Genomic DNA, 27,377 nt, shown 5'->3' on the forward strand with positions numbered 1-27,377 from the left:
CAGAGTCTGCATAAGTTTATTGCATAAGCCAGCTTCCAGTGAAACAAGAATACAGAAATAATAGATTAAACAAGGGTGTGTGAAAAAGACGAGCCTTAGTTTTCAGCCAAACATAACACCATGTTAAAACAACAGTTATTTCCATTATTTAAAAAAAAAAAAACACTTATTGCAATAAATCTTACCTTCATTGGATTGTTTTCACAGAACCAAAGTTGTACAAAAAACAAAAACTAAACAGTGTAGAGCAGTGACTGTCTAATAATACAAACCCGGCCGGTGTGCAGTTGCCATGCATTTTCATTAAAAGAAAAGTTCAGCAACAAGCTTAGGCTACTTGGCTCATTGGAATACGTAATATTTCAAGCAGGCTTTTTGTTTTCCAACCTGGAAAAACTGTGCAAATTCTGCAGCATTTTGGATTGAAATGACAAAGAAACCATCTGATCGCGTTATATGAGCCGAAAGGAAAAACAAAGGAGGGTGTTGTAGCAGAGTCAAGCATAGCTCCTGTAAATATATGGAGACATTATTTCATTTGGGACTACACAGATACCTCACAATATGAAGGAACAACATGACAGCAAAATAAATAAATTAACAACATAGGAAATACGTAGTGTGCAGCGGTCCCTGCTGCTTTCTTGACTCATTTCCATATCAAACGCAGCGTATCAAAGGCAGCCTTCAGACCGGGGCCTCAATTTGATGTGGTAAATTCATATAAGTCTGCAATCAATATTTAATTAAGTGTTCGACACAGAGGGTATATTTCATGTTGGCTGTATGATCCCTTTTAATGGGGAGCTCAAGATTAACTGAGCTGTAATGCTGAGGAGGAAACCATCTGCCTCGGTGATGAAGGCGTAAGCACAGCATCATCTTTCCCTACGATTCTCTTCCTCACTTTCCTGTGAGTGACTGACAGTCGGCTCCCAAAAGATGCTGAAGAAAAATGACAGTATTTTGCGCTCTGTGGCACACGCCTCCCATTTGTCTACGGCACACACAGAGGAATACATTGCCATCAATCTTCATCATGTCCGTCTCTGTCTTAGATTACCATCACTGACATGTCAACCGCTGCCTGCATGTAGGGGGTATGTCTCCCCCTGCATCATACATTCAAGAATAAACAAAGGAAATAACAGCTAGAATCAGGGGAAGTACACAGTAGGTGAGGAAAAGCAGCAAGCAAAGAACACATTCAGTAGACAATAGGTGGATTTCACCCTCTATTGTCCTTCCACCCTTGTAAAGTGCCTGTTGAATATTTGTGAGGTCAGTTTAAAACAAGAACAGGGTTTTTGATTTTGCAAACAGTACATAGAAGAGACTCTAAAAGAGCAGGAATAAAAAGGCATTATGGCATGGCACATTTTGGCATTTTAACTCCCAGACTGTACAGAAGAGTGGTGCCGAAAGAACGAGATGTAAGAAAAACACGATGTAGTATTTCAATGGAAAAATGTCAACCAACTACACAAAGATGAAACACTGAGGTACAGTAAATGTTAAAAATGATACAGTTTATGTACAGCAGTCTCCGTTTTTAAGAAATGTTTCAGGCAAATCCTGGATTAGCATCCATCCGGCACCAGACAGACAAACACTCAAGCACTCAGAGACACTGTCATGTCAAGAATGAGCTGGAATGAAGAGTCCACAGGTTGTGAAGTGATCCACGGCTGCAAACTCACATCTTGACTGCATGCGTTGCAGGTGGAGCGCCAGAGGGACAAGATATTGATCACCGATCAGAAAAGAGGAAGACCAAACAGGATCCAGCTGTACCAGGCCGTTGATTGTCCAGAAGGGGGCATCTCCCGTGCATTTGTGCTGGTGCTTCTGCACACTTTCACTGTCAGAAAACTTCAGAAGATCATCAGTCAAAGCCACGAAGAAAAATCAGGTCTGTGGAGTCCCACACTTTTCTCCCTAATGATTGAACTCTGAAGAAAGCAGACAGCACTGGGAGGTGAAGAGAGGGTGGCTGATAGTGCATCACTTATGAGACAGCTATGACTCAGTCTGTTTTTTCCTGTCTGTTCATCATCCACAGGTAAATATTAGATTCACATTCTGTGCTTTCTTCTCTAAGGGGAGCTGAGCTTTCTTGCCTTCAGGTTCCCCGGGTCTACAAGAAAATACACAGACTTTAGAGAAGAAAATCAAAGTTTAGAAAGGCGTATGACTCAACATTACGCTGTCACGGAAGTCCATGTCTTTTCTTTACCCCCTAGTCTGGAGGAGTGTTCTCGGCTGCTGTCTCCTATAATCAGCTTCAGGCTGGCAGCTGCTATGAAACCCTCCTGTCGCCGACTCAGATTTTTCACCAGCCTTTCCACAAGGATAAAGAGCGAAGAGGAGAGTGTTGACATAGGGGAAAGAAAATAGGGGGAGAAACTATATAAATATTGCTAACAAGTTTAGCTAGAGTTCTTTGCATTTTGCTAAGCAGGATATTAGTCTACAGACGCACCTTATAGGTACTTTTTCCATACACTCTAACCCTTCTCATGTGAATAGTTTAACTGATCATTAACCACCCTGACAGAGGGGTTTATTGAACTTCATTTGTGGCTGAAAACTCACCAGCGCCCCCTGTTGTCTTCAAATTGTAGTTGGATGACGTCTCCACATTTGATCGTGATGCTGTCTGGTCCATTTTGGAGACAGTCAGCTAAAGCCCTGTATCTGCCTGGAGACTGACACGGAAAGAAAACTTTCAAGCACAAGTGGAAGTGCTGGAAGTACCGTAACTAGAGAATCAATTATAGAATAGACTTCTTTAATGAGCAGTTACTGTACTGTAATGCAAATTTGTGCAGATGCAGAGGTACTGTATGGTCATCTCAGAAATACACAGTAGTCAGGAGCTTTACGCCGTATATTGCCAAATAGGCAGTAAATGATTGATTGATTGAAATAGGCCGTAAATGAAGAAAAAACAATACACTTCTTAAACTCTACTCAATATTCGATAGCAGACCTGTGCAGCATTTTGTACCCTTAAAGCTAACACTCTCCAGCTGAGGCAAAAGTAAAAGTAATAACAGCAATCTGAATGTAAAGACACAAGAGCACTATACTAGTTTTTATGAACAAAAAATCTAACCTGAATCAAATGTTCTGCATTATTTAGTCTATTGCTAGTTGATTGGTATTATTCATGTGGTCCAAGCACTTTCTGAAGGTATTTTTGTTCCTGTCATGATTTTACTCACTCTGGACTTCTTTTCCTACACCTTTATGAAAAAAGCACAACCACTGTTAGAAATAGAGAGAACTCAAATATCTTCTGTGCTGTATAACTAAATTTTAATGTCATATATAATTAAAAAGAGAGAGAAAAAAGGAAAGTTGAATTTACTTTTTTGATTATTTGACATTTTTGCAAGTGTCCCTAGATGTCCCAAGTACTGGTAGGAAAATGGGGCTCTACAAGCCATAGATATCCTACTACTTGCTTTTTAATTTTTTTGTTTTGTTTTCCTTTTCTCTCTGTGTAAACACAGCCTGAAGTTCAGCCTAGTTCAGACAAATAACCTCTGAATTTGGACACAAAGCCGGTCACAGCTGAGTCAAACGTGGCTTCTCAGTTGCAACCTGGGCCACAGAATTCTTAGCTTTTTCTTTTTTTTTTAACAAAAATTCATTTTTAAATGAAACCATCTTCAGTGAAATATAGTTTCATGCTTACATTTGGTTATTTTTGTGGAAGTAACTGAACATCACATATGATTATTTTCAAGACTGTCAGAGAGTTGAAAATCGAAAAATGTATTCTGTTTTTACAGTTTCTGGCATTGATAAATGATGAAATTTTGGCATTTTAAACAAAAAAAAAAAGATAACATGAATTTCAACCTGCTGACAAGTTTTGGGGCTTAGAGTGTAAAGAAATAGACAGTGTTGTTTGCAACAAGTGTAATACCAAGTAGTTTAGTTAATTTATCCGGAAATGAAGCTGTAAGAATATTACAGTTCATCATGTACTGTATTGTATTGGATGTGACAGCATTTGTTCTTACCAGATGCACCAAAACCTCGTCCTCTGTGTCAGATGGGTGGAAACCGTCCCGACCTCCAGGCCACTCCTCCAGACCCTCGCAGATGTCTACCGAGTGATGAGCTCCGGGCCAACCTGAGACACAGACACGACTTTAGCTATAAAAGACACTGATGAACACATTCTTCAGAACATTAAGTCTTAAAAGGCACCATGTAGATACTTAGTAACCACATCGACATTATAATGGCCCTTAGTCACTTACTGGGAAAATAACAAGAACGTAGAATCAAAAGCTAATTTCAGTAGATGGACCTTTTTCCCACAAATTCCTCGATGTACCTGGTTCTTCAGGTCAAAGTACACCTGAACTGCTGAGGGGGAAGAGTCACATAACTACATTAGTGTTTGAAGAAAATCAACAATGCCAGTGCAACAATGTGCGAAGCAAGTGTGACTTGAATCAATTTGCTTAAAATTTCCTGTGACTGAGTTACTAAGTATCTACTTGATTATAGCATGAATTATTAGGGATGAGATTAACTCACTCCTACGGTTGTGCTGGTGTTTAGGAGAGTGTGGCTGGGGGTCTGGACTGCTCCTCCCTGACTCAGTGTCCTCTGAGCTCACTGACGCTCTCTGCTGTTTGCTGTTAAAACAACACAAAACGACAAGCTTCAACAAATGCTGTACGGAGTCAGACACATTCAGGATAGATGTCATCCTCAGCCATACAATCTGGGGTCAGCTTCCTGAATCTGAAGACATGGAAATAGTAAAAGCTGGCCCCAGATCAGTTTCAAGAACAACTCTGTCCTGTTGTTTCTCACTCGGCCATTTAGACACCAGCCAGACAGCACAGAACACACAGCAGCCATGTGCAAGCCTCTCTGTTAAAGGTGGGAAGTAGAAGTCACTGACACGTGTTCACACAAAACGTGTCAACACAAAAGAAGATCTGGTCTCGATTTATTAAGATCCAAACTGCAGATTTGGTTGCTTCATTTGTGGATTCAGAATGTCTCAAGGAATTTTACAGATGCTTGATCAGATCTCAAAAAACGAGCCCCATCTTAAAAAGCAGCTGTCATGAAAAAAAATTAAGAAAATTCATGGAATGAAACTCAAATTATTTTGTTTGCCCTTTGCATTACATGCAAAACAGCAAATCTGAGATGCAGAAAGAAGAGCGGTTGTTTTTTTGATACCATGTTAGGAAGCCATGGAGGAGCTGCAGAGACAGTGGCCTCTCAATGCAGCAAGGCAGCGTGGGGATCAGTTATGAACCTGAATGGAGGCTGTAAAAAGGGGGTGCAGCTGACGGTCAGTATGCAAACACAGCAGCCTGGGGTGGGGGGTTTGGTCCCCAAGATGGGCCAGGTGGGTCATGCCAGGGTGAGGTGAGCCAGGCTGGGCCAGGCTGAGTTTACCACTGAGCGTTACGGCAGGTCAGTGGCGCTGGGGGCAGTGGCGGGGGCGCGGCCGGGGCCGTTGCCGGGGGCTTCGGGGACGGGGGCTCCGGGACCGCAGGCAGAGAAACACATCAGCTGACAGCGAGACAAAGTCCAGCCCCGGCAGACAGCCCCTGGGAACCCCTCTGGACGGCCGCATGCCCCTGCAGGTAGGGGATGGGAGGAGTGGGGATAGGCAACTAGACAGCAGTGAACAGAGTGGGGGCCTGGGCCCGTCGTCACACACCGCCACACACAAAAGCCTTGTACCAGGGCAACGTGGAATGACAGTCACATTCACTCAAGCTTTTTGCACATGTAGTAGCACTGTGACTGTGTGTTTCATACTTGTATGTGTATGTTTGTGTATCTACAGCCTACAGTCATGCGCTTAACACACTGTAACTGTGTCTGTAATCAACCAGTGGCACTGACCTCTCAGGGAGCGGCGGAGAAAGCTGCATGTGTTCAGCCATTTGGCCATGATGATATGCTTCATCTGTGAGGAGAAGAAGAAGAAGAAGAAGAAGAGCAAGGTATTGTAAGACCGTATAAAGATGTTTCAGTTTCTCAACAGGATCCAGTTTTATGGTCATTCCTTAATACTGCAGCTACTGGTGAAGAAACTGGAAGCACAAAAGCTCACATATTTGCTGTGGAGCCTTTAACTACATCTCATGCTGCCTGGAGGCTGTGAAAATCGGTTTAAAGCTCTGACCTTTGTACTCAGAATATTTGCTCATATAACTTAAGATGCTCACTGACCTCTAAGCAGTTTTTGCTGGTTGGTTAGAATTCTTCGGAGCTCATTGAGCCAGGCCATCTTCACCTCCACCGTAGGAGCCTGAGAGACAACAGAAACATTACAGGTTAAACAAGACAGATTTAGTATACACCAATCAGGCATAATATAATGGCCATCTGCTTAAGTGTTGTCCCCCTATGTCATCAACAATGCTCTGAACCATTGGGCATAAACAAGAGGACCTCTCAGGGTGTCCTATGGGGTCTGACACCAGGCAGAGGATCCTTTGGGTGCTCTGGGTTGTGCAGTGGGGCCTCTAAGAATCAAACTTGTTCCACTGCATCCTGTTGATGCTCGACCAGAATGGGGTCTAGGATGTTTGGAGGTCAAATCAACATCTTTGGTGACTGTCACGTTCCCAAAATGTTCCTGACTGTTCGATGTTTTTGCAGTGTGGTGGGGTGCATTCCTGTGTGGGGGTCGGCCATTGACATTCAGGATTTCCATTTGCATGAAGGAGTGCGTTTGTTCAGGAACAGCTTTTATCTGAGTGTCTAAGTCTCATCAACACGGATGCCAGAATCCAAGGTTTCCCAGCAGAACACCACATAGTACCAATATAATCAATGTTATTCACTTCACCTGTCAGTGGTCATAATGTTGTGGCTGATCGGTGGATATACGTGTCTCTAGCTGCAATCTTACCATTTAGACTCGAAGGCCTCTCCTTTTAGTTTATATGGTTAATCATTTGTCTATCAATGTTTAGAGAGCTGTTAAAAATATTGACCACAATTTTCCACAGAGCACATTCATATGTCAAAACCAGCAAATGTGTTTATTATTAAGAATATAAAGCTCCAGTTTTGCTTAACAATCCCGATTATCAAAACCATTTCTAAATAAGCTTTACAGTCAGAGTAAGAGCTAAACAACAAGCTACTTATTGTTGTTCAGCTCTAAAAATGCAAGCATGAAACTTTTCCAGAGTCCTCACCTGAACCACATACACCTCCTCCCTGCCACTGTACCAGATCTCAAACTTCTTCACATCTCCCTTGACGTTCTCTGTGATCCCCACAGCAGTCATCTGCCAAGAGACAAGCACTGTTTACAGCGACTCACACACACACACACAGCGTTAGGTGGAGCCGCACAAACAGCACATTGTACATCAGAGTTACATCATGTAACACATCTGTCATGTCATAACGCAAACATTTGCACTTGTGCACACACACACACACCTCCGCTGTGCGACTGCTTCCTCCCCACATCCTCAATAATAAATCAAGAGCTGCAGTTGTTGGTGTGACACCAGCTGTGACACCCTCCAACACGTATAACAAAAGAAGTGTTGCAGAAATCCAAGCCAGGCCTGGACTATAAAGCAGTTTTCAAGGTTTAAGTGAGATAGCTACAAATTCAACTCGTGGTTTTCAAGGCCATAGTGGTGGTTCACTTCTCACATCTCCATGGTAACTTATCATGCTCACATAACCTGCTGCAGAGAAGGTTATGATGGAGATAACAGACCAACACATATAAAAACATTGCATTACTATTCACAGAGGATCCTGTGGAGCTTGGTGCATGTATATTTAGTATGGGGAAAAAAAGCCATAAAATTCCCTCTGTATGCACTCGGTGTATATAACACCCCTTTAAATACACTGTCAAACAAAATGCCAGATTTTTGCTAACCATGTTGACACTGAAAACTGTAAAAAGCAGCACTGATTCACTGGAGAATACATTAATTTTCGCCTCTTGCAATCTGGCAAATCAAGTGTTGCTTTTTAAGCAGTTTTTAAAAACATACGGAGAAACAAAGCGTCATTGTGACAGTTTGTATGCTGCATTTTACAACTTTTTTAACACATGCCGTCAAGAAGTGATGAATTACAGGACTTGCAGCTTTGGGAGGTAAATGCTTTTCTAAACTCTTTTCTTTCCCTGAAAAGCACAGATGTAAGAGATCCTTAGTGGAGGTAACTCAACTCTTCTTTGCTTTTGGTTTAGTTTCTCTGTAGGAAATTTCAATGCCATTGTATTCTACTTTAGGCTGTGTGTATATTTATAGCAATACAATTCTAAAATACAGACTAATTGATTAAAGCACTAAAGCCTTAAACTGCTGAGTGTATAAGAGTTTAAAGTAAGATTTGTCCTTCACTTGCTCCCAAGACAGTTTAATACTGGCAGGGTTGCAGCTGAATTAATAAGGCCAAAATTGTCTCACGCATTAAGATCAAGCAGCACATTAATGGAACCACACGACTGTAATTATAGTCACATGTACTCGTGCTTTAATGATGGGGCAGTAATACTGATAGGCCTATTAACGTAGGCATTCACACAGTCAGCGTTAACTGCAGCAACCGTGTTGCTTTCTGGCTGGATTGTAATTTTAAACTCTTCATATTGGTATAGGAATATAGTTTGTTATAGTAAAGTAATTTGCAGCTCCATGTTTATGGCTGGTCATCTGTTGCTTACAATGCCCTTTTAATGTGCTCATAGCTAGACTTAGAAATTCTGGATGATTTATCGAGTTAGTAACCAGCTTTACATGACCACTTAGCGAGACGGTGGTTGTTAGGCTTAGTGAAGACAGATGATGAAGTGATGCTCCTGGGTGTGTTAAAATTGCTTTGCAGTACAGGCCAGATTCTGTAACCACTTGGGCAACCTACAAATCATCAAAGATAGCAATATAGACACCAATATCAGCTCAGTGGATCATTTACTTTCACATTGCCAAAACCTAAAAAACAGATTAAGCGATCATTTGTTATATTTGTGAGCCTTAAGGTTTTAGGAAATGTGTCAGGCAGGAAACTACTTTCAGTCTGCTACTATAGTATTGTGCTCCTCTAACTCTCTTGAATCACTATTCTTGTATGTTAATTTACTCAACCCCACATAATACATACTGAATAGTTCACTTGATAAAGAGTATATTGAGTTAAGTCAAAGAAATGCAACATTTAGCCATACTTTATACTGTATTCTACGTACACTACAAAGTAAACACAATATACTTAACGCTTAACATTCTGAATTTTAAAAAAGCAAATAAAGATTTGCTTTGTAGCAAACAAAGAGTGCTTTTAGTCAGAGCAATAGCGCCCTCATGTTCTTATGTCACCAAAACAACTTGTTTAGTTTATTTTAAAAAGATGCATTTCCCTGCATAAGCAGCCTGTTGATAATATTCATGATATCATATGTTAGTTTCACCAACCTCTTACTCATAAAATTAACAATCACAGTCACTTTAAAAGCTACTCATAATTTGTTTTGGAGCTGCCACAAGCTGTCACTTTCTCACACTTTAGACACCATTAGTTACTTCAGCATAATGTAAAATACAGAACTAAAAGCTTTCAGAGCAGCACTGGAATAAGTGATCTGAGAAGAACAAATGCTTCACTCTAGCATTCATAGTCAAGACATTTTAACACATTGGTAACACAGGTTTAACTAGTGGGCCAATGTTCCAAAAAACATTCCTATTCCTTTCACTTGCACCCAAACAAAGACCCAGACCAACCTTGAGACAGTGCTTGAAGCTGTAAGAGGAGGTCTTATCACAGCCGTCTCCATGCTCCTCCCTTCGCTTGCATAGGAGCAGAGCTCTCTCATACAAGAAGAGGTGTCTCTGCATTGGCTTGAAGCGAGCCAACTCCTTCATGCGAGTGGGACCTTTCTTATGGCTGATCCACACACTGAAGGAGCCCTGCATCAACACTCGGCCCAGCTCGCAAATGTCACCCTGCATATGATGGAAGCAGGAATGTGTGTAACACTTTATATACTATGAACGCAACACTTGTGCTAAATTAATTAGGAGTTTAGGATTTCAGAAAGTTCAGGTAGTTCACCTCATATCCTGTGATGGCGATCTGATGCATGGAGTCATTGACTGATTTGAGCAGGTCCAGCATGGCTGTTAGCGCCCCCTGCAGCTCAGAGGTGCCTTCAACATCTGTACTGTATTTTATCAGCTCCTGAGAATACATAAACACATCACATATAGACATATACAGGCAAACACAAACGCATGCAAACACACACACAAATACAGAGGCTAAAACTGAGAGGTAAAGACTTGTAGTCACAGGAGCTTCAGTTAAAAAGCAAGTGGTCTTCTCTTTTAGATTCTTGAAGATGTTTTACATCTCGTCTGCAAGGTTTATTAAGTTCTAGCTCAGTTAGAACTTCCTTTTCCTCTTGGATGAGAGATGGAAGGCCTTCAAGTACCTAAAAGAGAAGTCCAGCTGCTTTTTACTGAAGCTCTAAGGATTAACATGACCTGGATTACAGAGAATCTGCACACAAGTGAAGTAATAATGTTGCTGATGTATGTACTTGAGCTCGGATTGGACATAATGTATGTCAGCAAACTGGCAAATTTAGGGCAACCATTGTGTCTGCAGACTTTTTATAATTTGAATTTTAAAAATACAGATAGGCTTATGAGGAGAATTAAATATGAGGAATATATTAAAGACATAGTTTGCTATTGGCAAAAAAGTATGTGTTCATCAAGGGAGTACATTTTCTGCTGCTGATCTCCACAACACAGCACATATTTAAAGCCAGTCTCATGGAAAATGGCTAAATATGCCCTGTCTTGCAAATAAAAAGTAGACGATTGACTTTCTAACCTTGAGCAGCAGCTGATATTTGGTGAGGCGTTGGACTGGTTTCAGTAGGTAGGAATCAAGGCCCAGTTTGTGCTCCAGCTTTTTTTGACACTCCTTCATGAGAAAGAAAAATTAAATCACAAGGAATTCAATGTTTGTCAATGACAAACCACAGTTTATCTATTTTAAAAGTAATTTGGAAGGCAAATTTTTACTTAGCAATATTATTAAATATTACAATATCGTCAGTGATTCAAACATTTAAAGCTTCCATGCATGAAAGTAAGCAGTGAAGGAATCACACAAAATTGTTGACAGAAGTTGACATCATGACAGAACGAACCTGAAAGAAGCCACAGTCTGAGAATTGTCTCCACAGTGCATCGGAACGTGGCTTATTCTGACAGTAGCATTCATACATTTGGAAACTTTCTTTCTGGGGAGACAGGAAAGCAAAATCTGTTCTAAAAATATGCACATAAATGATGTAGAAATTATCCAAATATAAATAAACAATGTAAACACTAATCATCTCACCCGCTCCAGAAAACAGGCTCCCACACCCTCAGGAGCCTCCAGGCATCCTTCCAGGTCCTGGAGGAAAACCCTGGATGCCCAAAAATAGTCCAAAGCCAAGAATTAGTTCTCCAAAGCCAAAAAAGTGACTCAAACAAACACCTCCCACACATTAGCTTTAATGCAATAGACCAGACTTGTTTCTGGCTAGAATAATTTACTTAGGTCTAAAATCAGTCAGCAAACTTGGCAGCAACACTAAAAAATTCTATCTGTGTATATTTTCCAAGAAAACTACTACATGTTTGGGTGTAATTCTAAAGTTTTCTAAAACAGAATTTTTAACAGTTTACTGAGAAATTTAGTTGGCAGAAAGTGGCTGTAGTTCAATCAAATAGCAGCCAAAAATATAAATAAATCGATATAAATAAAAGGTTGTAAAAATAATCAAAAAACTAAATCTAAATTCTTATTAAAATTGCTTAAGAAGCTAGTCACCACTAATTGCAGTACACATTAACAAGGTACCCATTTTCTTACACCTAGCAGCTTAACTGGATGGTAGGTTTAAGCTCTGCACAAGTGGGGACATAATTTCATACTGTGTAATATCCAGTAAAGATTCAACAACTCACAGAAATGAGTGATTATATTTTTGGGACTCTCAAGTTTCTCTGTAGTGGTTTCATGTTTAACAGATATAAGGTCAGGAAAGGATTTCTTTCAGTTCTTTATTTGGGAATTTGTCAACTAGGCCTGAAAATAGTGACTTAAATGTATTGTAAATAGTCTGAGCAGCAAGTTTTAAAAAAGCAAATAATGCAAAGGGTAAAGAGTCACAAGCAATCTGAACGTCTGACTTTCTTTCAGATTTTTCACAAAAAATTAAAATACTGGGTAAAAAAGCTACTTAGGATTAGGGTCATTGGAAACTGAAATGATTTCTGGACTATGCTGAACTTCATTTGTTTGCTTTGTTGGTGTTCTGTTCTGTCATACGGACCTCTTTGATTTAAAGGAAAATCACGTACACTTGCTGACTTTTCCTCTCTTTTACATAATTATAAGCAGTTTACTTTGCCTATGACAGCTCTTTAGTCTGTTTTATTTTTGTTACAAAATAATACTGAAAATAAAATTTTTTAAAAAAGCTCCTAAAGCTCTCTAACATAGTTTTTCCTGTCACCTTAATCCTAGACGCCACACGGCAGTTTGACAGTGTACTACATTAAAGGTCCCATATTGTGCCAACTATGGATAAATTAATGAAAGTCTCACATATCCCCAGTGTCTTTTGACTATTCAGCTCAAATTACAGGAAAAATGATTCATTTTACCATGACTGTGCAAATCTGGTTTTAGCCCTGTTTTAAACCAGCTGTTTCAGTGTCTGTATAAAGCTAAGCTGCTGCTGTCCACGCCTCCTTCAGGAAGAAGACTCTCTGTGTCTGTGATTGGCAGCTCAGGGTACAACAATTGACAGCATATCAGCTGATATAGATGTGATTAAACATGAAATGGGACTTTCTTTAACTTCTACTGGGAGTGCATGAAGACTCTTTGTTCTAGAAAATAAACAAACCTGGTGGACTGTGGAGCAGCTCCTCATTTTGAATAGTCTGAGCTGGACGACTGCAGGCACCTTAGCTTGTGTGTTGCAGTTCAGTGAAATTCTCACTGGTTTGTAAAGCTGGGAGTCTATCTAGTTGTAGGGGGGCTTTAGAATGGCAGAAGTAAATGTCTTCATGTCTTAACAGCTTTTATTTTCCACCTCCAAGTTTATAGCAACCACAAAACACAATAAAAATGGATTTTCACCATCTGAGACCTTTAAAACTAGCAAGTTATACATTGACTGGTCACAATATATGACCATTACCATTCGTTTCTCTGTGTTTAAACAGACCTGTATGTCATTTGAGTCCCTAACACTTGCCTGCTATGAAAATTGTAGATCTCAGGCATGTTTCCAAAGAGAATGTCTCTCTTACTGCGAAGTATTGGTGGCAAAAGCCCCGACAAGGCTGGGTTGTCCATTTCAGCCCTGTAGCCCTGCAATATTATAGCAACACAATAAAGGAAGCGCATGATTCATGCAAATGGACTAAAATATGTATTACCAGGAGTGATTAAACAAAAAACTTGACAACAAATGTATGGTTTAACCATGACCTTTGTAAAATTCCTTCTGTGATAATGTGTTTTCCTACCAGTAGCACTGACAGCAGCTCTTCCACGTAGATTCTTTCAGTCTCTATGAGCTCCCTCATCACGTGACTGTGACGCAAAACATAGACACACAGACAGAAGTAGAAACAGTGTTAGACCCAGTGGGCATCATTAGCACTGAACAAAGAGAATCGCAAAGTAAACAGCATCAAGAGCAGCACTGAGGACAGACAGGCAGATGGATGGACGGGTGCCTCACCGCTTCAACAGATCTGGGCTGTCGTCTCCATCCAGACTGTACGACACACAGCTCCGGCTCTCCTGGTAGTCATGGATCACCTCTATCTGAACACACCACAGACAGACAGCACTGACTCTTCCATACGAATTTAGAGAAAATGTTAAAATACTGAACAACTTATTGGACCTCAGAGGAAGAGTTTGACAAGAGAAACTGCCTAAATGAAAAGAAATTAAGAAATAAAACAAAAAATAAGTTATTATTTTTCATTTTCTACTCACTTTCCTAGGGTTGGGGCTCTTTCGGGATGTTTTCTTCCCAGGCAAAGAAATGTCGAACGTGAACTTCAAACCATCACCTGTGAAAACCAGATCGGCAGCAACAGATCATCAGTAAAAGTGTGATTCAAACGCAGGCTTTTTCCATATGTTCTGAGGAGGTATATTGAAGATGTGAGCATCCGCACTCAATCAAACACAATAATTTTTTATGAGTGTGTGCACAGTGTGAACATTACAACCTCAAAGGGATTTCCTTTCCCTACATATGAGCTTTTTTTGAACGCTCAGTAATTTAAAAGAAACCAGCAGTGATGGATATTTCAGGTAATCCGTGATAATAGGTCGACTCTTCTTAAGGCGTGGCCTGGAATCAGTATGTACAGATCTAAAGCAGCGCTTGGCAGAACTGTCAGTGTCCTTTTTGATCCTTGCAGCTGAATCCTTACATGCTTGTCCAAGGCCAACAGAGTGGCTGTATCTTAGCATGGGCCGTGTTACATTCGTCAGTGGTATGCGTGTACACACGTGTTGGGAGCAAATGTGTGCGAGTAAGCTTGTACCAGATCAAATCAATCAAAGCTAGCCACTTCTCCCTTTATCTCCTTTCTGAAATGGCTGGTGTCCCAAGTATCAAAGGAGCCTCAAAGGGAGCTCATAATCACTCCCACTCTCTTGTTATTACACTCATTAGTATGACTTATTATGGAGAACAAAACCTAAAAGACATGAATGGACATGGGAAAAAACTACTTATCCTTTTACAGTTATACATTAGATAGATGAGGAGACATTCCGATAAAACACACACATACACACACCAGATGACACACACTGTATTAATTGGACACTACTGTATGTGCTTGGCTTTGTGCAGCCTCCCTTGAGACACAGCCGGGGATGAGAAGTTCTTTAATGTATATGAACTACATATGGTTCTATGTGGCTAATAGAGCAGTCAGGTATTTCGCAGTGGACTGATTATATCTTCTGCCCTCGTTCGGGCTCATTTGTAACAGCAGTGTGCTGACCCCAAAGGCCATTCTGAAGGAACCTTGGTGCTATACAATGAGGACCCTGTGATGTGTTAATTTAACTCTGGTGCCTGAAGGAAAGAGGGAGGGGGACTGATGCCATAGGGCTAGTGCTGGAAAACGGAGGCAGGGGCGTATTTTTAGTTTAAATGAGAAAAGCATACTGTTCATGCTGTAAATCTATGCACCCATCTGAAGACAAATGCTGTTTTATCTACTGTAAAAAAAAATAAAAAAAAGATTGCTGTTTGTGGAGTGAGCATAAAAATGTGTTAATTCTCTACTTTCACATCAATTGTTTCTTTTGAGATGAGATTGTGCATGTCTGTGTGTGCGTGTGTGTGCGTGCGTGTGCGCGTGTGTGTGCGTGTGTGTGTGTGTGTGTGTGTGTGTGTGTGTGCGTGTGCGCGTGTGTGTGCGTGCGTGTGCGCGTGCGTGTGTGTGTGTTGTACCATGCTTTGGGGAGAAGAGCGGGGACTTGGAGCGCGGTGGGTTTTCAGGCCTGGGGGCCACCAGTTGGACCGGTCGTACGTGTTTATCAGCCAGCTTCCTCAGACAAGCCTGTCGGTTCTGGATCATCTGCTGTACTGCTGCATGCTTCTCAAACGTTTTCCCAATCTGGTCCTATCAGAGACACAAAGGAAGAGAGAGAGGATAGTGACATTTTTAGGTAAAATCCCAAATTATTACTGATACTGTGGAATAAACATGGATGAACAATAACAAAGGAAAACTGCATCCTTCACACATTTTAACTCAGTCCACTTGAAACCCTCGTGTCGTCTTGCAGGTCAAAATTGACCTGTTTTAAAGTTTGAAAATGTGGAAAAAATATATATATTTTCACAGTGAAACTTCTGATGTCCACATTTTCAACATTTTTGGGAAATCTTTGAACATTTTTTGGCGGAAAAAAAGAATTGTTAAAAATGCTTCGAACATTCACAAAAAATCAACCAAAATCCAGGGAAACTCGCTGGATTTTGGTTGATTTTTTCTTAATGTTCTTAAAGAAAATATTACAAGTTTTATTGAAATATATATGTAATCACTTTAGATATTTTCAGTATTTTTTGGAAGATTTTTACAAATTTTTAGAAAATATATCTTGCCAAATATGGGTGTTTTTTTTTTTAAATAAAAATTTTAAAGGAAATTTTTAAGGAATTATTGGAGTTTTCTTCCTGAAGATTTTGCAAATTTTTTTGCTGAATTTTTGAATTTTTTTCAGACAAGGAAACAATATGTTTTGGTGCCCATAAATGAAGACAACAGGAGGGTTAAGGTCAAACATGAAATAATGGTGGTTGTTTGACATTATTTTCACATTTAAGGCTTTGGGTGCTGACCTGAAGTTGAGGTGTGATAACAGCCTCGTACTCGATGGCCAGAATGTCAACTCCTGAGCTCAGCATAGACGGCGCCCCCTCCAGGAACTTCTCAATGTCCCTCAAAGCAGCCTGGGCCCCCTCCTTCGACTGGAACTTATCTACGAGCTGATTGGCCAATAGATACGCTCCATCGTCACACCATGTTTGGGCCTGAATGTACAGAGCACATGTGTATCATAAAGATGCTTATGCGTCCTTGTGTTTGTCAATGAAAGCATGTCTTTCAATACCTGCCCAAGACAAAGCAGCAGCTGGTGTGTTTGCAGGAGAAGAGAGTGTTTAGTTTTAAGAGCAGCAGTAAGTGTGTCACAGTAGTGGCGAAGCTCGTTGCAGCGCTGCATAATGAGAGCCATGGCATAGTGGTGACCGGCTGATAGCTGGTGTCCGTGGAGGATGATGATCTGGGCTCGAGCCATCACCTCCTGATGGAGCCAAAAGGGAAACAAGGAGGATGGGGTCAGTTTTAGTGGATACACAGTGATCACTTAGATCTTTAACACCCACTCTAGATGTATACAAACATTCAGGGACATATGGAGAAACATATTTTGTTGATTTCTGCAGTGAAAAATAAGTCAAATACACCCGCTAAAGCAAGCAAGCATGAAAATATGAAATTGAATAAAATAGTAACATTTAAAAACATCAACATTTGAAGAATGACCCATTTTTAAAGTATTTTTCTGCTGCAGCAGGGCCACAGATGTCGACAGTCTCATTGGAGAAGCACTGACCTGTGCATTAGATTCTACATTGTCCAGCTTCTTGAGAGCCTGTTCAGTTTGAGCCAGAGTGTTCACAGATACGGACAGTTCCCTCTCCTGAGCCATGAGATGCTCCAGACATAGCTCAGTCTAAACAGAAAAGACACCACACATACACAGTTTAAAAAGAGAAACCAAAACAAGATAGGTACTCCTCGGAGGCATTACAGCCACATTAAAACTTGAGCCTTGAGGACTGCATTCACATGTCTTAAACTGAAAGCTGTTATCCTCTGGGGGAAACACATTAAATATGCACACAAAAGTAGGTGGAATCCTCACCTCCTGAAAGCTCTGCTCATATCTGAGCAGCTGCAGGTACTGATGGAGCTTCAGATGATGTTTCTCAAAGAAGCCATCAAAGGCTGACTCCATGTCTCTGAGCTGGGCAAGAAGCCTAAAAAACAGAGTAACTGCAGATCTTTTTTGTTTCTATTGTGAAGCAGAAAGAACAACATTCAGGCTTTACATTTTGATTTTAACAATAGAATTTTTTAAATTTCTTGACCCAAATAGGGCAGCCGATTCTACGGTAGATTACAATTTTACTTTTTATTTCACTTTATTGCAAATAATAATAAAAAAACACATGAATTACAGGAAAGAAAGGGCTAATTAAAGAAGCCTCACCTCTGGACTGTCTCCCAGTCCAGCTTCACATCCCACTGGGAGTCATCCTCCTTCCCAGTTGCCTCCAGGCTGGAGAGGAGATGACGGCCCTCCTTTGACACCGACCTGATTGCATCCTAGGAAACAGAAGACAGCTTGCATCCCAAACAGAAGATTACGTTCCTACATTAACACTGCAGAATGGTTTTTACAAGGAATCTTTGTAAACTTTACCTTGAGTTTTCTGTACTTGTCGGTGTGAGAATCGAGGAGATACTCAATGGCTTTTACTTCATCTGGCAGATCCGTCTCTGCCAGCTCAGTTCCGAAACCCTGAAGCATCTGTGCAATGTCTTTGACTGTTACAGCAAAACTTTCAATAGCCTGTAGGGAAAGAAAGAGCGTACAAAAACTCAACTACAGCTGCATAGATAACGTGTGAAACTGGCACATATTTATGCAGTAAAAAGAGAGCAATCTGTGTCCCAGTGTTCTTGAGATACAGAATCCTTGGCGGATTTTGGACAACAAAAAGACGCCAAGACACAACATTTTCCAGGGAAAATGAGTGAGACACGGCAAGTCACTGAAGTGCATGTTAACACCACACTGGTTAAGTTTAAAAAAACAACAAATACTTAGAAATAATAGGTGCTTTCCCACCTGTACTTTAAATTCAATGTTAATTTATGCTCGGTTTCTATCAGCAGCCTCATGAAACTGGTTGAAAAAAATGTTTCAGCCATAGAAAAGAGAAATGAAAAACAGAGAGATGATGGAAGATGATACGGCTTATCATCTGAAGCCAGTTTGTTTCTGAATCTTACCGTTCGTAAAACAATCCAGTCACTGTGACAGTAGTCCAATGTGCCTCCAAACTCTGATGTCAGCTGGTTTTCGTCAATGTAGCGCAGCAGGTCTGTGACAGAGCTCAGCATCACCACCTGAATGTGCAGACAAAATCTGAGACCTCACAAAGAACACTTTGTACTGTGCATATGATTACCTGACTTTAAAGAACGGGAGTGTTTCTCATAATAGGAAAGACAGTTCAGGCAGCCTCTGGGCCTCACTGGACTACAGACAAATCTATCATGTGTACACACCAGAATAAAGGATTATTAGAAGCACTGAAATGGTGCGACATCAGTGTTTTACCAGTGATACTTGTCAAATTAAAGTGCATAGCTCAGCAGAAACATTAGATACATCTTTGAACAAGCTGCTGTGTTATGAAATTTGTTGTAAAAGTTAAAACTAAGATCAACATGTGTCCTCGGCCACAGAACATTTGAGCTCAACTCTGTAAGAAAAACCAGGTGTACCTTGTTGTGATGTGAGACATGTTTGGTAACTGAGGAGGAGCTGCCTTACTGGCATCTTGAGCATGAAGTCCTCCTGGCTGAAGCGGAAACCAATGTCAGTAACAGTACGGTGGAAGAAACTGGTGGGTCGGAGCACCAAAACCAGGTGGAGGTTCCCAGGAAAGGAAGCCTTGATGAGGGGAGGAGAGGTTCACTGTTATACTGATGACGATGATTCTGCATGAAACAATAGCTTTGCATTTCACCTCAGTTTAGTGCAAATAAACATGTGAGCTTTCCCAGCATCTGCATGTTTGCACGGTGTAAACAGACTTGATCTCCTGCATGCATGGGGAAAAAAAGCATTAACACGCTCTCATCCTCCATGTCTGACAGGAGAGACGTCAGGTCTGTCACTCAGTCGATTACTGTCAGCTTTAATGGATTCAAGGTTCAGTCGCTACACGATTTATACCCATCATATGCTGCATTTCATCTTGAGGTTGTTTGAGGTCATTGCTTGACATTGTAGGAATTTCTACTCATTGTCTTTATTAAGACACAGGTTGTATTGCAGCAGGATGTATCTCAAGGGAAACCTAATGGAAGGTGTGATGAAAACAGTAAATAACCACTGTGGCATGTTGAGCTGTCCCCAAGTAAATGTTGTCATAGTCTTCAACAAGTACTTGGACATTTTCTTCATGCAGGTACAAGTGATGCTAAAGCCAGTTCTGCAGCAGCATGTATGATATATGCATTTATTAATGCATACAGAGCCTGTGTCTCTATTTTCATCATTTCCAGGTGACGCACCTTCTGACATTCATTTGTCCTAACGCAACCCTCCCATTTCAAGATAAGCATGCATCCAGGAGTCATCAGTGAGACTACAGAGGGCTTCCTTCAGGTCTCACACATACATCACAGTCAACTGCATGACTAAGCATAAGTGCGCTCTGCTGTGCACCGCAGTGCTGCACTCTCCAGCAGCCACAGCCGCATTCAGCCAGCCCGCCCAAAAAAAAAAAAAAAAAAAAAAAAAGGAAAACTTCCCCACAGACTCTTCAGTATTAAAGCAAGCCAGCAGCTCGTTACCGGGCTCCTCCGGATCTTCGGCATTCCTCGCCGGTAAAAGCAATCAGCCATGGTGTTGGAAGCCATCTCAGTTAAATGCAAGTTCCCGCCGGCTGTGACAGAATTCAGTGCCAAGCTGATGTGTGCAGCTCCCTCCGGCTGCCTGACCACAGCCGCAGCACTGCTGCTGCTGCTGCCTCTCAGACGGAGGGTGGCAGCGCTCACTGCAATGTCTCCTCCTCCCCCTCTCCTCTCCTCAGCACCCCGCGTCATCACACACTTTTTGCTTACTCATACATTCGCAGCAATATGCAATGGGACATTCAGTACAGACACAATGTTTAGGGTCCCCATTTAAACTGTGTACTGTTTGAAAGTATGTGCCAAGCAGGGAAAGAGCTTTGGAAAATATAGAATAATTAAAAAGGTTTAATTTTTTGGGTGCTGGCAGGTTTTCAGCACCATGGACAGCAGTTCATAAATAAAACAGCAGCCTTTAGGCACACCGCAGCTCACAACCTGGAATTGTCCTCTGCATGGTGTCTAAACTGCTTAGTCACAACATTTGTTAGGTAAAAATGGGCTTTATAAAAACTAAAAAAAAAAGAAAGAAACTTACTGCTATCCTGGCAAGAGCAGTTTTGATAGAGGCCCATGTGTCCAGTCTTCGGTCTAAAATGATGATGAATTTAACTCCGGGTTGCCTCGTTCTGCAAAAACAAAAATAGGCATTTGTCAAAGTGTGTGCAGTTTTTGTGGATTTGGTGGTTCAGGGCTTTAAGATACAACAATGAGAGGCTATGAATAGATTTAATCACATCTCAGGATGTTTTATACAGACATAAATAAGTGTTGTTGTTTTGTTCATGTGGCATTTACTGTAGTTTCATAAGAGGGAAAAAGCCCTTCGGTCGACCCAATCTGAACTTCCCTAATCCCCTGGGAGACTGAGGTTTGGACATAGGGGACACCAGGAGGACATTTGATCCTGAGCTGAGAGGCACAGAATGCCAGACCAGCTGTGCTCAGAATACAAGTACTGAGCTTTTGGTGCACTGCAGAAAGGGAGAGACTAACGTGAGAATAAATGAGGGAGGACACACCGAGGGATGAGAGTGAGGTATGTAAAGACTTTGGTTAAAGCTTCCTCTGGAATGTCACTGAAAGCCGAGCATTCTGGGAGGGTGATGATGACGCTGGAGTCTTCCCCACGGCCCCCTAGGAAAGAAACAAAGAGGTGATTACTTAAGATAAGACATAAAATAGGTAACTCTTAGAAACATATTTTAAAAGGGCTCACCTGACAGGTATGCCACTTGTTTTTCTATATAGCCTCCCACCTCCTTCAGACTCACAGGGACAGTCACCTCTGGAAGAAGACAGAAACATGCTAACAAATACAGTTTTTTAAACAACAAGATGTTTATGGTAAAAGAACAAGAGGTGTCGAATGATTCAGGTTCAGACATCTTGTGTTTGGTATTTTTTTTATTAAAATGTTAACTATTTAATGGCATTAATTAGTGAAATGAAAACATTTTTTTTTTAATTTACTCAAGTTCCCACTTTGCATATATTTTAACTGATTATCGAAATGACATTTTGGAGACTTTCTACCACAGCAGAACAAAATCTCACCTTTTAATCCAAAAAAACAGACAAAAGTTGACTGAAAACTCGACCAGCTTGGACATAGCTGTAAGTGCTGCATGGCTGTGACAAATGCAAAGCTGCATCCGACGGCGCATGTAAGACAATTCCGTCATTAAAACACATTAGCTTCTTTGCTGTACAGCATCTGAATCGATGTTAGAGTGGTGTTAAGATGGTCCACATCTCATGCTTGGTGCCAGCAGTGTGCTTGTCTGAGAAGCCGATAAATGCACATCAGAAACAAGAGGCTTACATCTGCCCATTGATGCACCAGGAATTATTCAGCCAGATGTAGAAGACAGACACAGTGCTGGGCATCACATATGCTCACACTGCATTTACATAATACTGGACGCATGAAGTGGGTGATATATATATATATATAAATAGTGAGGATTAATGGGCTATGACCTTTCAGTTAAGGACCAGCCTGCTTAAAACCTGTTTTTGGGACAAAGCATCCTGAATGTCTCCTGTCCAGCAGTTCATACAACAGGTCACTGAGGCAGTGAATTTGCTCACAGCTTATCATTTTCTCATCCATAATGGATAAAGACATAAAAAATTAACCAAAGCAGAGAGACAGAAAAACGCAGTCAGGAAAAACATGAGAGGAGGCAAAAGAAAGAGAAGAGGAAGTGCAAAAGAGGTGTTATTTTCCATGAGCAGACTGCAGTAATAGTGTCCGTGAGGCCGTAATGAGCTCTGCTGGTACCTGCTGAATATTTGATGTGTGTCTGTAACAGAGAGGGGCTGAGCCAAGCTGGGCCAATGGCTGGACTCTACACACATGCAGACAGGATAAAGTTACCGTCACAATTGAATAGTCATATAATCATGCATACCCAGTTCCACAAGACATTCAGGATGTTGGGAAAAGTTTTAAATAGGTACATACAGTGCCCTCCATAATTATTGGCACCGATGGTTAAGATGTGTTCCTTGGCTTCTAATAAATTCAGTTTTTTTCTAAATAATATAGGACCACAATGAAAAAAAAAAGAGGAAAATCCAACCTTTAATTCAAGTGCATTTATTCAGTGGGGAAAAAAAAAAAAAAAATCACACATTAAAAAAATAATTCTTTTACATCACATCATGTATGCCACAATTATTAGCACCCCTGATGTTAATACTTTGTACAACCCCCTTTTGCCAACAAAACAGCACCTAATCTTCTCCTATAATAATTTTTTCAGTGTGAGAGTATGCTTCTGCAATAAAAATTGAATTTATGTTAAGGCTTTTAACACATCTTAACCAGGGGTGCCAATAAGGGTGCTGTATAATGCCATGTCCAATTGAAATAACTTCAACATAAGGACGTGTAATAGTGTCTGAGCTAGAACAGTGTGTGATTTGTATGTAATGTAAATGTTTAAAGTCTTACATGTAAGCGATCACAAACAAAATAAGCAAGCTATTTTAACCACAGTGAAGTTTTATATGAACAAAATAAGGCCAGAACACAGAGGTACACACACACACACACACACTGCGGACCTCTACTGTGTTTGATCACAGGAAGAGTTGCCTGTGCTGCAAACTGCAGTGTGCTTAATAAACTTGCCAGGTTTTGGAAACACTCTACTCCCCCTTGGCCCTGCACGACTACCAGCCCCTCCTATGATTGAATGCATTTAAGGACGCTGCCAAGTAAAATTTAGCAGTGTAAATAAGGTCTCGTGCCTGACTGTGCACCACTCAAGAAGGACTTGAAAATATAACGCGCATCGGATTCATACGCACAAATTAGCACATATATTCTAGAAATATTTCAGCACTTGAAGTTCATACAAAACACTGATGAATAAACAATCCTGATGTGCTTTTTCGATGCCATAACTTGTAGGAAACTCCATATTTATTAGCGTCATGACCTTTGCAGGTGACATGAAGAGTGTGCACAGATGAAAGTCAAACAACCTGTGTTTGCTCTTCTGTCTGAACACACAGAGAAAGAGGAACGTTTGATAACGTGGATGGAAACAGAGATTTACTGCCAGTCAAGACATGGAGACTCCGAGCAATCCTTTCGATCTGCATACAAAGCTGAAGGCTGGGAGCTTATCTCTGTTGTCCAAACAGTGCGAAATATCTACGCTGATTTAATTCCATATGACACCTACGGAAAGCAGTCACCCCCACTGCACTTTTTCAAGCTGTGTTCTTTTACGACACTGAATCACAGTGAATACAAATCTCTAAAAAAAATGATGGGTGTGTAGGAGAACCAGGGACAAAAAGATGTAATTATTAATAGGTGAACAAACTATTAAACCCAACATGCTGAGGCTGTTTTGAACATGACTTCTGCTGGAATATCAGTGATTGATCTTTTCAGCGGTGTAGAAAACAACCATGTGGAAAAGACAAAGATTTTCCATACTGCCCTGTTGACTGTGCAGCACCATTCACTCACATAGTAAATGTCAATGACTGATACTGAATGATAGTAAAAAAAATAGGCCGGTTCAGATGAGGAGTGCACATACACACTCATGCTGCACAGTCTGATATTTTAGATACCAAAAAAGCAGGCACATGTAATCCCTCGCAGAGCTAGAAATCCCCTCTTACACATTCAAACACGTTCATAGCACACAGGGGCCGAGCCTCGTACTGCTTTTAGGTCATGAGATATTTTGCTAAATGACGCTTTAAATGCTCAGGGGATTAGACTGGTGGGTGGCTGCATTCTGATAGAAAAGGGCAGAAAAAATTGTGTGTTCTACCCACTGGGACACACAAGAACTAGATTGGTTTTAGATTAGAAAAGGCATGAATATTGAATGCTGCACAATAGTCCTGCAAGGCTTCGGTTAGGGAGGCCTTTAATATTCACTTTTTCAAAGGTTTGTGACCTGTGCCAAATACTTTCGGGTATTTTGTGAGGATTACACTGCAACTCTATTCATTTAAGCCAGTTCTTAGAGTGATATTTGGCATTATTTTATGTTATTTTTTATTTTGTTCAAGAGTATATTGCATTTCCTGTGCTGTGGACTGTTGGTCTTTGGAGCATTTCGTGATTTATTATGATTCACATGTTTTCCTGTCATATGACACCACAGTCTTTGGAGTCTACCACAGAACTGCAGAGACGTTCCAGTAATGAAATCTCTCCTGTCTCGGTGTGCTCATTTATGCTGTAAAATCACAGGTGAAAACATGGCAAAATGTCACAAAATCCTAATCCTACGTGTCAAGCTGTGTGGGAGTTGGAGGCTGAGTCGAGGCACTTAAAGCAGTTCAGGTGTCAGTTGAAAGGGTGCAAAGTGTCAGCTGAAGTTGAAGCTTTGAAAAGAGTTGGCGTCATTTGTGGAAGCATTTGAATTTTCGGTTTCGTTAAAACGTCAACATCAGAAACGTCAGCTCATGCTTCAGCACAAAAAGGCTTTAAAGTGTCATTTAAAGAGATGGAAGATGATTTAAACTTTAAAATAGAAGTAGTTTTGGACTGTATTCTCTGGGGAGTACAGTCTTGTTCTGGGTGTTGTCCAGCAACACAGTCATAAGATCTGGTGTGACAAGTTTTGTGGAAATTGTGGGTTTACTTTGAAATCCTCCTCATTTTTTAAATAACACAAGGCGAGCTCACTTATCAAAAGTAAATGAGAAACAGTAGTGACTCAGTCCGATACTGAGAATGATATTCTGCAGGCGTAGAAGGGAGAGGACAATAGGTGAGCTGCGTAAAAGTAAATGTTGTTACTCATAGTGTAAATGATAAACCAGCTTGATAGCGCAGTGTAGTAAATGTACGCTTACCACTGCATCCCTTGTAAGCAGATTAGGATAAACCCGAAGTGGAAGATTTGTATTTCACACAGGAAAACAAAACCTCCACCTGGTACAAAAAGAGACTCAGCACGGCTTTTGCCCTGCTGTCCCAGTTACCTCCACACTCCAGACCAGGTACAATGAACCCACAGGAGACATAAAAAAGGAGCAGCTCATCAGTTCAGCAATAACTCAAGGCTGCCAAGATCCCAAAGTAATCACATTATCCTCTATAGGAAGCTGCTCTACTCACATCAAGAGCTATTTCTGTCCATCAGCCATCCTTCTTTCTCCACTTTTTAAAAGTAATTTGCAAAACATTACTTCAAGATGATAATTCGTGTGAGAAAAATATTGCTTTTGGAGTTTTGTTTTTTTTAAACTGATGTTTAAAAATGTAATATTTTATTACAAAAAAAGAACAGAACTTTTTCTTTTTTGCACTAAATTGACAGTTTAAAAACCTTGTAATTCTTCACATGACAGAATAACATACACCAAACTCTACAAGCTGCATTATGTACTTTAGTTGACAGCCTTTTGCTCCACTGTGATCTAAAACCCAAAGTCCTGGCATTATGAGGTTACAAATCATTATGATGAATGAATATCTATCCATCTGTGATGGCTTAAAATAGCTGACATAATCCCTGCAATAGCCCAGTGCTGACTGAAGCCACCACATCAATAATACTGACTGACCCAAGATACAGAACAGGGTGCAGCTCTCCAGTTACTTATTGTAATGGTTCTCTAAAGTTGCAAATGGACATTGTAAATCAAACCAAATGGGCCAACAGTACATTTCAGTTTGCTGCACTGTGCTGACAAGAGAAATGTGATCTGTAGTAATGGGGAACAGTTTCAGAGCAGATAAAGGATTACATTCAAAAGCTTGGTAGTGGCTGCCAAAAGATACATGAGGACGGTCAGCATCATGTGTACTCACGCTGCAGAGTGCTCTCCAGCTGGGAACCAGCCTGCAGAAGGCAGCGGTAGCTCTCCATCTCCTCCTTGGGCTCTTTCCCCGTTTCTCTCTCCTCCTGCAGTGAGGCCGGGCCCATTCCCTTAGTCTCTGACACAGGATCAGGCTGGGAGATCTGACGCTGTCGTGGGAGTTCTCGCCAGCAGTCCAGGCCTCACATCCTCTTCAGAGTCCTATAGCCCTCCATAGTGGGAGTTCATCACTACAAAGTTAAGCCCACCTGCCTCTGCGGGTCCCAGGATCTGGATAGAGTAGTCCCTGGAGGCTGCTGCTGCTGGCTCTTCCTGACCTTGAGCTGCATAGAGTGCCTCCACACTGAGCAGCACAGCTACAACAGAAGGCCTGTCCACTCAGACAGAAAACAGTAGTTTGCTGTCCTGTTGTCTCCCAGACTGGGTGTGATGTGTTTTTCCCCCTCATGCACACCAGTGCCGACAGTCTGTCCTGCTCTCAGCAGCAGTCAGCTACTTCAAAACAAACAGAGCTCCATCTGGCCACTGCTGTCTCTCTCCCCTCCCTCCCTCTCTCTCTGAGCTTTAGTGCGTCAGCTCTGCGCCGTACAGAGCTCAAGAGTCTGCTCCTGACACACTGCCAACTCCCTCCCAACTTTTCCTCTCACTTCACACTCCTTCGTGCTCCTTTTAGTTCTTTTATGCCTTCATAGCGACACTGACTGTACAACAGTGGGCTGGACTGTTAGGCTGACATGTTCA

General features: G+C 41.1%; 1 protein-coding gene across 5 annotated transcripts; it reads right to left on the reverse strand.

The window, feature by feature from the left end:
* mcf2a (MCF.2 cell line derived transforming sequence a) lies at window positions 1–27,350 on the reverse strand. Of its 5 annotated transcripts, none has more exons than XM_022194904.2 (30): window positions 26,629–27,350; window positions 21,544–21,612; window positions 21,347–21,461; window positions 20,863–20,953; window positions 19,237–19,356; window positions 18,690–18,806; window positions 18,097–18,246; window positions 17,884–17,999; window positions 17,536–17,650; window positions 17,224–17,343; window positions 16,720–16,911; window positions 16,448–16,639; window positions 15,551–15,722; window positions 14,068–14,144; window positions 13,805–13,890; window positions 13,587–13,653; window positions 13,313–13,428; window positions 11,398–11,467; window positions 11,204–11,296; window positions 10,882–10,974; window positions 10,096–10,221; window positions 9,765–9,986; window positions 7,206–7,298; window positions 6,229–6,307; window positions 5,899–5,962; window positions 4,561–4,661; window positions 4,035–4,147; window positions 2,596–2,708; window positions 2,237–2,340; window positions 1–2,137 (listed from the first exon to the last, which is right to left on the reverse strand). In XM_022194904.2, exons 1-30 carry the CDS (start codon window positions 26,741–26,743, stop codon window positions 2,097–2,099), a joined length of 3,342 nt encoding a protein of 1,113 aa, XP_022050596.1. In that variant the 5' UTR covers window positions 26,744–27,350; the 3' UTR covers window positions 1–2,096. The 5 variants fall into 5 exon arrangements, with proteins under 5 accessions (XP_022050596.1, XP_051809983.1, XP_051809984.1 ...); XM_051954023.1 differs by having other exon boundaries at window positions 1–2,156; XM_051954024.1 differs by lacking the exons at window positions 20,863–20,953; window positions 21,347–21,461; window positions 21,544–21,612; window positions 26,629–27,350 and adding an exon at window positions 20,265–20,476 and having other exon boundaries at window positions 1–2,156.
* Window positions 27,351–27,377: the final 27 nt, after the last annotated feature.

The sequence above is a fragment of the Acanthochromis polyacanthus genome, chromosome 10, assembly GCF_021347895.1.
Source record: "Acanthochromis polyacanthus isolate Apoly-LR-REF ecotype Palm Island chromosome 10, KAUST_Apoly_ChrSc, whole genome shotgun sequence".
Taxonomy (NCBI): Eukaryota; Metazoa; Chordata; class Actinopteri; family Pomacentridae; genus Acanthochromis; species Acanthochromis polyacanthus.

Coding starts and splice junctions, on each gene's coding strand:
- mcf2a (XM_051954023.1), bottom strand. CDS start 26,743: ATGGGCCCGGCCTCACTGCAGGAGGAGAGAGAAACGGGGAAAGAGCCC. Junction 20,954..21,346: donor TACCTCACTCTCATCCCTCG/GTGTGTCCTCCC, acceptor TTGTTTTTGCAG/AACGAGGCAACCCGGAGTTA. Junction 2,709..4,034: donor ACGAGGTTTTGGTGCATCTG/GTAAGAACAAAT, acceptor TTTCCGTGTCAG/TCTCCAGGCAGATACAGGGC.